This window comes from Myxocyprinus asiaticus, chromosome 6 (assembly GCF_019703515.2).
Source record: "Myxocyprinus asiaticus isolate MX2 ecotype Aquarium Trade chromosome 6, UBuf_Myxa_2, whole genome shotgun sequence".
Lineage (NCBI taxonomy): Eukaryota > Metazoa > Chordata > Actinopteri > Cypriniformes > Catostomidae > Myxocyprinus > Myxocyprinus asiaticus.
In genome coordinates this window covers 1313388-1327336 of record NC_059349.1, presented here as the reverse complement: position 1 = coordinate 1327336, position 13949 = coordinate 1313388, and the positions used below count along the sequence as shown (strand labels likewise).

Below are 13949 nucleotides of genomic sequence, written 5' to 3'. Positions count from 1 at the left end.
AGAATCATTTTTTCGGGACAGCTTGTGGATGAATCTGCTTGTTTTGGGTGCTTATGCCTCCTGTTGACTGGAGTTGGTTTTGTGGAATATTTCTTGCAGGACATTGGAGTGAGTTTGACTGCTCGAAGAACTGAACGGCCCGTTTTTTGTTTTATTTTTGTTTTTTGTGCTGGTTCCACTAGTGGCTGGAGCTTATTTTGTGGAGGTACACACCTTCAAGACAGTTAAGTGAATGAATCTACATGTTTTTTGTGTCTGTTTATTTCGCTTATTGGCTGGAGTTTGTTTTATAGATTATCTTCTGTTGTGTAATTCTGTTTTACAAATTTTTGTATAGAAACACCGGACTTGAGCAATCCGATGGCAAAGTTGTCGCTGGGACTCTCGTAGGCGTGCAGGGACTGTTTGAGTTTAGAGGGATGGACACCGGTTGGCGCTGTCGTGCTCGGGGTTAATGCGCACGTTTTTCTTTTTTCTGGTTTTTTTTTTTTTTCTGGGGAAAGTTCGGGGGTTGATTGTTGCACCAATGTGGAATGTGGTCTTTATAATTTTACTTTTGACACAATCTATTTTTTCTTATAGGTCAAAATGTCAAATGTTAATATGAATAGATTTTCTCTCTCCATGTGGAATGTGAATGGGTTGGGGCACTCAATAAAAAGAAGGAAGGTTATTTCTTTCCTTAAACGTAAAAAATATGATATAGTGTTTCTTCAAGAAATGCATCTTTCCCTGCAGGAAGCTGAAAAATTTGGGAAGATATGGGGTGGACATGTTTTCTTCAGTGCTAGCTCAAGTAAAAGCAGGGGGGTCATTACATTGACAAGTAAACATCTAAAATTCAAATGTCTCAAACAGATTAAAGATAAATTAGGAAGAGTCATTATTATTTTAGCAGAAATTCAGGGGCAAAGGTTGATTTTGGCTAACATTTTGGCTAATTGGTGAGTTCAGAAGTGTTGCCACATATGGAGAAAAATAAATCATATAGTTGGCGCTTTAATGTATCCCTTTTGCAAAATCCTGAATTTCAACAAATGTTAAAGGCTGAAATCAATGTTTATATGGAGACCAACTGGTCCTCAGTACCCTCTGTGGGCGTGGCTTGGGAGGCACTTAAGGCAGTTCTTAGGGGTCGGATCATACAGTATGCCTCATTCATAAAAAAATCCAAAGCACGAGAACTCATGGAGTTGGAAGGGAATATTAAAAGTGCTGAGGCAGAGCTGAAGCACCGAATGTCGTCTGACAGCCTCAGAGAATTGACCCGATTGAAATACAGATATAATACTATTTTGTCGCAGAAGGTGGAGTTTTGGCTATTCAGAGCAAGACAGTCATACTTTGAGTCAGGGGACAAAGCAGAGAAGCTTTCGGCTAGATACATAAACAGAGAGAGTCTTCCCTCAGTGAAATCTGCTGGTGGTAAAATATTTACCTCAGCCATTGATATTATTCATGCTTTTAAAGAATCTTGATCTCTATAGTTCCACGTCTTCGTCTACTGATGAAGATATTAGAAACTTTGTGGAACCATTAGAACTTCCTAAACTGACGACTGAGCAAAAAAATTCTCTTGATTTTGAGATAAACTTAGAGGAGCATTGGTGAGGTAATTAAGGCCTTGCCTACAGGCAAGGCTCCGGGGCCAGATGGCTTTGCCGCTGAATTTTTTAGATCTTATGCTACAGAACTGGCTCCACTTTTGTTAGAAGTTTATATGGAATCATTAAAGAATGGGAAGCTTCCGCCAACCATGACACAAGCCCGGATCAGTCTGATTCTTAAAAAGGACAAAGGGTGGGTGGAAGTATGGTATATGGGCTTGAGAAGGAGCGCCCCGTGCTGTACATTAGTTGAAAGCTCTCGCTGAGGGAGACTAGGTACATAATGATTGAGAAGGAGTGTTTGCCCATCAAGTGGGCGGTCCTCACCCTCCGGTACTATCTGTTGGGGCATGCTTTCACCCTCTGTTCAGACCACGCCCTGCTCCAGTGGCTCCATCGCATGAAGGATGCCAATGCGCGGATCACCAGTTGGTATCTGGCACTCCAGCCTTTTAAGTTTGAGGTGGTCCACAGGCCATTTCCTCTCTAGAAATGGGGGGGAGTGGGTGACAGGCCGGATGGCTCCCCGGCCTGAGTTGGACGATGGGGGTATGTGGAGATGGGGGCATGGTCGAGTGATGTTCTGTGGAGAGCGAGGCTGGGCGAGGAAGAGCGATAAGGATTGACACCTGTGGGAAATTATCTCTAACATCTGTTTAGTGTTGCAGTGAGAGCTGGAGAGAGATATAAGGGCAGTCCAGACCGCTGGAAGGGAGAGAGACCAACCTGAGTGTGTGTGTGTACCCTGCTGAAAAGCAAACCGTGTGTTAACCTAAGTGAATAAAACCTTTTACAAAAACCATTGTTTATCAGGCTCCCGCTTCCTCCTTCCTAACTGAACAAGTGATTTGTTACACTTATATTAATTCTTGTTAAAACTTGTGTATTATTTGAGCTGTAAAGTTGTTCAAAACATTATTTTTACTGTCATTTTAGGGTTTTAGGGTTTGTTGACATTACATCGTCATGGCAACAAAGCTGTAAACTTGGCTAACTTTACACAGAAAAGGTTATTAAGTGATTTTATCACACTAAAATCATGTTAACACATATATTGTTTACATTTTGTGGCTATACTTTTGAAACAGTGAGTATTTTAATGTTTACGGATTGGCCCCATTCACTTCCATAATAGATGCCACACTGTACCACAGATATTTGCTTTTTTTAAGAAAAGGAGGGACAAGTCAAAATAAATGTTTGTGGTAATAAATATTATGCCACAAATGCTGTCAATTGAGCTTAACTTGTATTGAACCCGGAATATTCCTTTAAGAATGTCTTGTATGATTAGGCTGCTTTCGTATCACCTGACCCTGACAAGACGCGGTCCTTAAGGACGTTTACATAAGAAGTATTCTTGAGTTCAAAAACTGCTAGCAATGGAATTGAACAGATTGCAGTGGTTTTACAGTGCAAACTGTCTAAAAGCTATAGCCCAGCACACTGTCAGCACACCAATCAAAACTTTAAAACTAAAAATAAACTACAACATCTAAATTAGATAAACTATAAATCTTAAGGAATTCTTTTGTAATTTTTCAGACAAACTATTTCTAAAACCTACAGCTGAAAAGAGCCGCCGTTCATTTTTTTTAATTCAGCATTTTTAATATGATGAATCCTCAGCTCCCGAGGCAATTTGGGATAGTACAGTGTTCAGTGGATGCGCACTTCAGAATCTCGCCGGATGTAGTAGGTCACCTGGGTATTTCTCTCCTTCTCTTTTATGAATACTGAGGATTCGAACATACTACTCTACTGACTGCTTTTGGCATACTAAACTCAGCAAAAAAAGAAACGTCCCTTTTTCAGGACACTGTATTTTAAAGATAATTTTGTAAAAATCCAAATAACTTTACAGATCTTTATTGTAAAGGGTTTAAACAATGTTTTCCATGCTTGTTCAATGAACCATAAACAATTAATGAACATGCACCTGCGGAATGGTCGTTAAGACACTAACAGCTTACAGACGGTAGGCAATTAAGGTCACAGTTATAAAAACTTAGGACACTAAAGAGACCTTTCTACTGACTCTGAAAAACACCAAAAGAAAGAAGCCCAGGGTCCCTGCTCATCTGCGTGAACGTGCCTTAGGCATGCTGCATAGAGGCCTGAGGACTGCAGATGTGGCCAGGGCAATAAATTGCAATGTCCGTTCTATGAGATGCCTAAGACAGTGCTACAAGGAGACAGGAAGGACAGCTGATCATCCTCGCAGTGGCAGACCACGTGTAACAACACCTGCACAGGATCGGTACATCCTAATATCACATCTGCGGGACAGGTACAGGATAGCAACAACTGCCTGAGTTACACCAGGAATGCACAATCCCTCCATCAGTGCTCAGACTGTCCACAACAGGCTGAAAGAGGCTGGATTGAGGGCTTCTAGGCCTGTTGTAAGGCAGGTCCTTACCAGACATCACTGGCAACAACGTCGCCTATGGGCACAAACCCACCTTCGCTGGACCAGACAGGACTGGCAAAACGTGCTCTTCACTGACGAGTCGCGGTTTTGTCTCACCAGCAGTGATGGTCAGACTCGTGTTTATCATCGAATGAATGAGTGTTACACCGAGGCCTGTACTCTGGAGTGGGATTGATTTGGAGGTGGAGGGTCCGTCATGGTCTGGGGCGGTGTGTCACAGCATCATCGGACTGAGCTTGTTGTCATTGCCTGCAATCTCAATGCTGTGTGTTACAGGGTAGATATCCTCCTCCCTCATGTGGTACGCTTCCTGCATGCTCATCCTGACATGACCCTCCAACATGACAATGCCACCAGCCATACTGCTCGTTCTGTGCATGATTTCCTGCAAGACAGGAATGTCAGTGTTCTGCCATGGCCAGCGAAGAGCCCGGATCTCAATCCCACTGAGCACGTCTTGGACCTGTTGGATCGGAGGGTGAGGGCTAGGGCCATTCCCCCCAGAAATGTCTGGGAACTTGCAAGTGCCTTGGTGGAAGAGTGGGGTAACATCTCACAGCAAGAACTGGCAAATCTGGTGCAGTCCATGCAGAGGAGATGCACTGAAGTACTTAATGCAGCTGGTGGCCACACCAGATACTGACTGTTACTTTTGATTTTGACCCCCACTTTGTTCAGGGACACATTATTCAATTTCTGTTAGTCACATGTCTGTGAAACTTGTTCAGTTTATGTCTTAGTTGTTGAATCTTTTTATGTTCATACAAATATTTACACGTTAAGTTTGCTGGAAATAAAAGCAGTTGAAAGTGAGAGGACGTTTCTTTTTTTGCTGAGTTTATATAGCATGTACGTATGCATATTTGGACACAGCATGAGTTTCCCAATCGTAATTACTACTTGAGGTTCATGTGTTATTTCCAAGTAGGAAACGCATATTTATGATAATTCAGATATCACAAAAAGGCAGCATAAGCAGGCCCAGACGGAACCTGTGGACTTTTTTTTTAGCATTTTCTGCAAAGATTTTGAGGGAAAATTTGCGGAATTCTGCGAATGGGTTTTTTAAATTATTATTTAAACATAGTAAAATGTGTTAAATGGAGCTAAGAGTACTATACTGTTAAAGACCTTATTTACAGTAGCACCATCTTTGTCTCTTCAATAACATGCATGTATAACGCTATCAAAAAACTTCATGATCACATCTAATTTTTCACAACTCATGTTGTCAAGAGTTTTTTGTCCACTGAACTTTCTTAGACATTTTTTCAATGTTTCCTCAGCGGAACAATCCAAAAACATTTTAAACAACTGTACAACCCATTTAAGAGACCGTATGTCTATCCCTCACAGCCTTGTTGTCATTCCCATCAAAAATCAAAGATGGCACTGCTGTGAATAAGTTCATTTGGTAGCTGAAAGCATCATGCAATTAGCCAAAGTTGAGTTGGGGAATGCGTAGATCTTGATACTAAATAACATGTTGCAAATCTGAAAATCAACAGAGTTTTCTGCTGAGTTCTGAATGCACAGATTCCATCAGGGCCTGAGCATAAGATACAACAGCATGTGTAACACTAGCTCTCATATGAAGTTTAGTCACCCTGAGGGTCGACATCTTTGGCCAGTTTCAGCGCATCAGAGTTGGCCAGGTCAGTATTAGCAGGTGTAACAGCCAGTATAAGGCAGCTCTCTCGACAGATGAACTGCATGATCATGTCTCGGATTTGTTGCTCGATGTCTGCTGGCTGATCCCCCACTGGCACTTTAGTGATGCCAGGCAAGTCAATCAGAGTCAAATTCAGCACTGCACACAGTGAACAGGACAACAATTAAGACATTCATTAAGGCAAATACCAGGGAATAAACAAAATGAATGATGCTGGTAAGTTTAAAAAGATGTCTGTGTTTGTACAGTTGTTTGTGCCAGAACCTTCACATTTTTTACACTGCACTTAACCCAGAGCTAACGTCTGTTTAAACCCTGGGTTAAGGCCACTATTAACCATGGGTAAAGCGACAATTCACACTTATTTTGAAATGGGGTTAGCACCGCTTTCAAGCCTGGGTTATGAAATCCTGCTCCGGATTAGGGTTAGCACTGCTTTTTGATCCTGAATTGTGGCGCTAAATGTATACCGTGTGAAACGATGTGGTGTTAGACAACCAGTCATAAACTGCCTCGGTGCTTAACACACTAAATGTTCAAGAAACTTCACATGAAACAGACACACAGGAAATGTCTCTGTTACTTGATATCACTGAATTATGTTTACTGAAAAACATAACTGTCTCAGTGACAGTGCGTGTCTCTGTAAATAGAGTGCAACAGTCTGGTTCTGGAAGTAAAAATCCCATTAATTTTCTCCTTAATTGATTTTTAACGATTATTTATAATCCTTTAAAGATGGACCTACTGTTAGCGCCGAGATTGTTAATTTATGGATATATGTCATCAATCCGCATTATTTCAACTTAATTTGTACAAAATCATGTTTAATAACAGAATTTCTGGTGAAGAACTACACTACCCATGATCCTGAAGAGAGATCCACCAATCAAAGAATCACGGAGAATAAAGCGTGTCAAACAAGTTCTGCAGCAACCGCCCACTCCCATTATGCATTGTGAATGACGCAATCAAGTCACTCTCCCAATACTCTCAAATTACTTATATATTTGTTGCATACACTGATGAGCCAAAACATTAAGACCATTTACAGGTGAAGCGAATAACGTTGATCATCTCCTAACAAGGTCTGGGTAGATTAGATGGTAAGCAAACAATCAATTCTCATAGTCAACGTGTTGAATGCAGGAGAAATGGGCAGGAGTAAAGAACTGATTGACTTTGACAAGGGCCAAATTGTTATGGCCAGACGACTGGGTTCTGTCCACGTGATGTTAAAGAAAATGGGACTTATTGGACTAGGCAATCTTTTTCCACTGCTCCGAGGTCCAGTTCTGACACTCGTGTGCCCATTGTAGGCATTTTTGACAGTGAACAGGGGTCATCATGGGCACTCTGACCGGTTTGCCGCTACACAGCCCCATACGCAGCAGGGTGCGATGCACTGTGTGTTGTGACACATTCCTCCCGTAACCATCATTAAAGTTTTCTGTGACTTGTGCCACAATAGACCTTCTCTCTGTTCGCACCAGACGGAATATCCTTCATTGCCCTGGTGCATCGATGAGCCTTGGACGCCCAACACCCTGTCGACAGTTTGTGGTTTGTCCCTTCTCGGACCACTGTCGGTAGGTATTCACCACTGCTGAATGGAAGCACCCCACAAGCCTTGCAGTTTCAGAGATGCTCTGACCCAGTCATTTGGCCATAACAATTTGGCCCATGTCAAAGTCGAGTAGGTCTTTACTCCTGCCCATTTCTCCTGCATTCAACACGTTGACTACGAGAACTGATTGTTTGCTTACCATCTAATCTACCCAGACCTTGACACGTGGCCTTGTTAGGAGATGATCAACGTTATTCGCTTTACTTATGAGTGGTCATAATGTTTTGGCTCACCAGTGTATATTCCCATCTTTTTTAATTCGAATACATCATTGAAGGTGCTTCATGGAATTGTAGTTTATGCCCTACTTGAAAGACGGTAAGTACACCGGTAAGTCTTGTACCTTTGACTTTTTGTCTGATATTCAAATATTTTTTTGCCTCACAACAAAGTTTGTAATGTTGTGATTCACCTCGGAGCTGGTAACTTTGGTTCATGGCTAACAACTCTTTTAAGGAGGATTTTATTACACAAAAAAATAAATGGGGAAAATACTTCCGAAACACAGACGACTAAAAAGTGGGTGAGCACTGTTGCACTCTATTAAGACAGGTTTGCATGCTGTATATATCCAATCAATTGACCTCATAAATATACAAATATGAAAGTTAACCAGGGGTTTACAAATGTACAGTGAAAACCTCTGAAAACATGAATACATAAAATAATTAATAAGCCAGTGTTAAGTTTGAACAAGATAATGCAGGATTATTGCGATTTTCTAGTGGTAAGAATGAGCCTGGGTTAACAATTTCAAGTGTAAAAAGCCCTTTTGTTGTATTATACATCTTGCCAACTGTGGCCCTGTATTAACTGATTAGGTCTGAATAACCTAATATTCAAGAGCATGAACATTCATGCTCTTGAATATTAGGTTATTCAGACCTAATCAGTATTCATCAATATTCACAATATACACAATTCACGATTTTCTGTATTAAATTTGTTTTGTGAGTTTTGTGTAAAATAAATATTTCACCAGTACCATGTGGGGAGAAAACTCTCAGGTTGATGGGAATAGGGGAGATGCCTTTATTTGCCCCAGTGACACGGTCTGTCTCTGCCTCAATCTCCTGACGGACCTCATCAAAATCAGTAAACTTCTTCCCTTTGCAGTGGAGAAACTCGGCCCACTCTGAAGAAAGAAAATGAGACATCAAAGTAAAACAAAAATATAGAGAGACTGACAGAGAAACAGACAAACAGATATGATTGTACCTGTGTTGGCACTGATGAGCTGCAGAACAAGAGGTCTGCGGGTGACAATGCCAGATCCGCGAGGCAGAAAATCCCTAGGAGAAAAAAGCTCATCACTGCATGTAACTCACTAGCTCAAAATAACAAGGCTACATAAAAACTTAACTACATGCATTGCAGTCCACTTTTGAATTCAGAAAGACTACTACATCTGGCATTTCACTTCCATTATAGAAATGTCTTTGCATAAATCTTGTCAAAATACCAGGCCTGATGTGTTGAAAGGTAACTTGCCAGTCATTAGAAAGGGTGGTCCATTGTTGTGTATACTAAAAATTACTTTATACTATTACATATAGCATTCTATGTCTGAGCCACAGTGTTTCCTACAGATTTCTGTTTTCGCAGTACAACAGTATATTTTAACCAAAATGTAACTTATTTAAAAAATGTTTAAACTACACGTTGTTATATGTAGAACCTGTCAGTAAGGTTACAAATTTGTGTTTCATGAATTTTAAGTATAAAAAAAAGCTCTTGCCTCATTTCTGAAGGTAATCATATCTTTAGTTCAGCAAGTAACTGAACAATAAGTCATTCAGACATCCAGTGAAGATTTCATCAGACTGAATCAAACTGGAAACTTGTGAGTTCACGAGTCTTTTAAAATACTCCTTTAAAGCCAAAGTGTGTAATTTCTGCTCCACTGGCGTCACCAAACAGAATTGCAAAAATAAGCATTGTTTTCAAACAGTTTTTTCGAACACTGGCCATTACAGATCGAACAAACAAATAGTCCCATTTCAAACTCACAGCATTAGGTCAGGCCACTGTTGTTGGGTCATGCTGGACAGGTCGCTCTAAACAGAGCAATTTTTATAGTGCCAATTGTGTCAAAGTACTGTATACTGTATAAGGAGCCACCAAAAACAGCCTAGTCCTTCAAGAGCAAGGATTGTTCAAGACTTGTCAATTTGCCAACAGATGCTTCAGCAAATAATCCAGCACTTTGAGAACAATGTTCCCCAAATACAAATTGGAAGGATTTTGGGCATTTCACACTCTACAGTGCACAATATAGTTAAAAGATTCAAGGAATCTGGTCAAATCTCAGTGCGTAAAGGGCAAGACGAAAACCACTTCTGAATGCGTGTGATCTCTGATACCTCAGACGTCACTGTCTTAAAAAACGACATTCATCTGTAATGGATATCATGAACATGGGCATGGGATAATTTATTAAACCTTTCTTAGTCAACACCCATTCGCCGTTGCATCCACAGAGGCAAGTTAAGACTTTACAAAGCAGAAGCCATACATCAACACTGTCCAGAAGTGCTGCCGACTTCTCTGGGCTCGGTCTCATCTTAGATGGAAAGTAGAACAGTGGAACTGTATTTTTTGGTCTGAAGAGTCCACATTTCAAAACGTTTTTGAAAAACACAGCCATCATGTTATTGAGGCCAAAGAGGAAAAGGACCATCCAAGCTGTTATTAGCGTCAGGTCCAAAAGCCAGTGTCTGTATGGGCCAGGGGTGTGTCAGTGCCCATGGCATGGGTAACACGCACATCTGTGCGAACACCATGAATGCAGACAGATATGTTCAAATTTTGGAGCAACATATACTACCATCCAGCACCGTCTTTTCCAGGGACGTCCCTGCTTTTTCCAGCAGGACAACTTCAAACCACATACTGCCCGGATTACAAGTGCATGGCTGTGTAAGCGGAGAGTGTGGGTGCTAGACTGGCCTGCCTGTAGTTCTGACCTGTCTCCAATTGAGAATGTGTGGTGCATTATTAAGCACACCATCCAGCAACGAAGGCCCCGCACAATTGTCCAGTTAAAGACCTAAATAATGGATGAATTGGGGAAAATTCCACTTTCTAAATTTAACAAACTTGTGTCTTCAGTGCCCAAATGCTTAATAAGTGTAATTAGAAGACATGGTGATTTTTCACAGTGGTAAACACTCGACTGTCCCAACTTTTTTGGAGCGTGTTGCAATCATCTGATTTGAAATTACTGTACATAAAATAAAAAATAAAAAGGAAATTCACAGGGTAAAACATCATATAATGTGTAGTTGTAGAGCTTTCAATATAGCAAAGGATGATAATAATTTACAAATCACTCGTTGTATTTATTAGCGTTTTTCATACTGTCCCAACTTTTTCGGAATTGGGGTTGTATCTAATTGCATTCATTTAAGACTTCTAGATCACAACTCAGGTCAAATTTCTTAACAAAATCATTTATTTTGCTGTGGATTGTTGAAAAGCGGTGCACAAACACTGCTGAGGCAATATGTTGTTTTACCACTAATAGTATAATAGTATATGTAAAAGCATAAAATTATACTATGTATAAAAGTGTGATAATTGAGTTATCTCAGCATGTTGCATGCATCTCATTTGCTATTGTTGTATTTTATCATATAGCCTGAGTATGAACTGGAGGTAGTCCATTAAAAACCCATGTCGTTCGACAATTAATATAGCTGTATCATATTTATATCAGCATTACATTGGCAAAACCTTGCTCTCTAAATCTCTCCACATTGGCCATATCGGCTGACCAATAAACATAACAGTGCTACACAGGCCTATCAATTGGGTTTGTAGATGCCAGTCGACATCTAATAAAGCTTTATTAGACAGCTCTCTGGAATATTTGATTCTGATAGGTCAATCACACCATCCATCGTTCTATTATTTCTGAATAACAGCGGCACATCAGGGGATAAAGTGATATCCGACCAGTCATCCGGGTATTGGAGTCATCTTCTTTACTTCTCGTATGACTCTGTCATCTCTGCACGTAACCTAATGAAATAATTTAAGTCAAATCAATGTTTCATGTAATAATCCACGGCTAGGTGTGCGTTAAATGATTTTAAATACACGACGTGGAGGCGAAGAACCACCTGACATTTTTTTAAATCGTTTAACACACACCTAGCTGTGGATTATCCTGCTTACACCATGGTCACTTGCCAGAACTGATTAGTTACAGCTGTCCTAAATTTTTTGCAGAACAAATTTTGACTGGAAAAAACAAAACATAACAGTTAATTTTAACCAAGAGTCGTAAGATCTACAACTCTACCTATTGAGACACAGAGAAAAAGTAGTGCGACCACACACTTGGTCAAAAATATGAATTTAAATGCACAATCCATGCAATAATATCCACAGAATGTAGAGGGGTTGGCACTCCAGAGAAAATGTATTATTTATTTTTTATTAATTGTCATTTTCACATAAATGTGGAAAAACCAATGTTACAAACGTGGCAGTGACAGTATAAGTAGCACTTACTGTATGATAAGGGGGAAACCATTCAAAACACTCTAATCCTGCATTTTTGACCTCTGAGACATTGTTATGGTATCCATCAAGGCTGCACGATTGACTGAATTGAGGTTTAAATTTTGCACTTGATTTCCTTCTCTCACCCTCCGTGCAAAACAAGCTGAATTCCATTATATTAGCTATGCTTTTGAAAGTGTACAAACAGTTGTTTTAGGGATGTATGTTACCTGTGCTGTTTGTGTATGTTTTTTGTAATACAAGGGTCCAAGAAGAATTTCCCAGTGACAGGACAAATAAAGTATAATCTAATCAAATAATAACAACTTCAACCCTAATCATTTCATTTCATGTCAATTAATTTCATATTTCTATATCAGCATCACATTTGCGAAACCCTGCTCTAGATATCAGCATTGGCCATATCGGTTGACCAATAAATATAACAGCTCTAGATAAGACTATCAATTGGTTTCATAAATGTCAGTGAACAACTAATACAGCTGTATCATATTTATATCAGCATTACATTGGCGAAACCCTGCTCTCTCGATATCAACATCGGCCATATCGGCTGACCAATACGCATAACTGCGCTAGATAAGCCTATCAGTTGGGTTCGTAAACGTTGGTCGAAAACTAATACAGCTATATCATATTTACTGTATAACATTACATTGGCGAAACACTGCTCTCTCGATATCAACATCGGCCATATCGGTCGACCAATAAACGTAAACGCTCTACAAGGGGCCAATGAATCCAGTTCGTAGATGGAAACTATGGGCTTTGGATCAAATCATGTCATCGTCGGTGTCATTTAATGTCATAATTCATGTTCATCACAGTGCTGCTGGTAAAATGAAAGTACTTCACTCACCTCCCCACGAAGTTCTCAAGCACGGAGCTTTTGCCTGCGCTCTGGCCGCCCACCACGGCGATCTGCGGCAGATCGAGGTTACAGCTCTGACCGATGGAGCTGAACGCGTCCTGCAGCCGGTTTACCAGCGGGATGAGGTCTTCCATGCCCCGGTTCCCCATGATGATGATGATGCGGCAGTGTCTGGACTAGAGAGCTAGAGATGAGGAGGAGGACGCATCTAGCTACAGACACACACACACACAACATTGCACGAATGATTTTCTTTCTGCAGCAATGATTTTCAAGGGCACTGCTAAATGACAGGTCCTGCGCATTACTTACTTCTTAATATTAGTCGTCGTTGCTATACATTTTGGTGGTTTAGAGCTTTAAGGATTTATGTTTTTAAAAGATGCATTTATTAGGGGTGATATAAAGGAAGTAGGTGTATTCATACGGGATGATATAAAGGATATGGGTGCATTTATAAAGGATTGCAAAAGGGATGTTAAAGCATTTATATGGGATGAAATAAGGGATGTAGATGCATACGCCATCGCCACGGCCCGTCGCCTGCGCTGTCCTGCCGTCTCCATAAACTGACATTATTCGTAGAGGGAAAGACTTACCGTTATCCTACTCCACCTGAACCCGTCTTAAAGCAGCGACAGCCTTAAATCTCAATGCCTAATCCAGTTATTAATGCTTAAAACAACCCGAGCACGAGAGACTTGTTATTGTAGGCAGATCAGAAAGGACACATCTGTGTGTCAGGCTATTTCATCCAAGAGTTTTTCTCGCCAATGACAAATTAATCGCCCCGCAACGCAGCCGCACACATTACGATCAAAGGTCCTTTTTAAGGTAAGTCAGTCCACTCAGCGGCCATCTGTGGAACGCGCCCGGGCAGCTATTTTCTATGGATATTAGTGGCATTACAACTCCTATTTACTTGAATGGGGAAAGACAGAAATCTCCAAAACGTTTGGTCAAGATTACGATCAAAGAACATATTTCAAATAAGCAGTTGAATCTGACAACAACTGTAACATACATTCTGCTTCATTAGCTCAGATCACACTAAAAAAACGCTATTTTTCAGACTGGTCCAGGTATTACGCACGCGCGTTCTCGAGTTGATTGACAGGCGATGTCAGTCTCTTAAAAGTGATTGGCTCTTTAACCGTAAGGCGGGACTTTCTTTTCTACATCAGCCATATTGGGCGTTCCAATTTCTC

At 40.6% G+C, this 13949-nt stretch overlaps 1 protein-coding gene across 1 annotated transcript in view; it reads right to left on the bottom strand.

Moving 5' to 3' along the window:
* Nucleotides 1–13723, bottom strand: part of LOC127442862 (dynamin-3-like) — a 114664-nt gene extending 100941 nt beyond the window's left edge. Inside the window, exons 1-5 of the mRNA XM_051701137.1 lie at nucleotides 13341–13723; nucleotides 12730–12953; nucleotides 8559–8632; nucleotides 8326–8475; nucleotides 5648–5851 (exon numbers count right to left, since the gene is read on the bottom strand). Coding sequence (XP_051557097.1) covers nucleotides 5648–5851; nucleotides 8326–8475; nucleotides 8559–8632; nucleotides 12730–12890 — 589 coding nt within the window. The 5' untranslated portion in view covers nucleotides 12891–12953; nucleotides 13341–13723. The remainder of the gene's footprint in view (nucleotides 1–5647; nucleotides 5852–8325; nucleotides 8476–8558; nucleotides 8633–12729; nucleotides 12954–13340) is intronic.
* Between the last annotated feature and the right edge of the window lie 226 nt (nucleotides 13724–13949).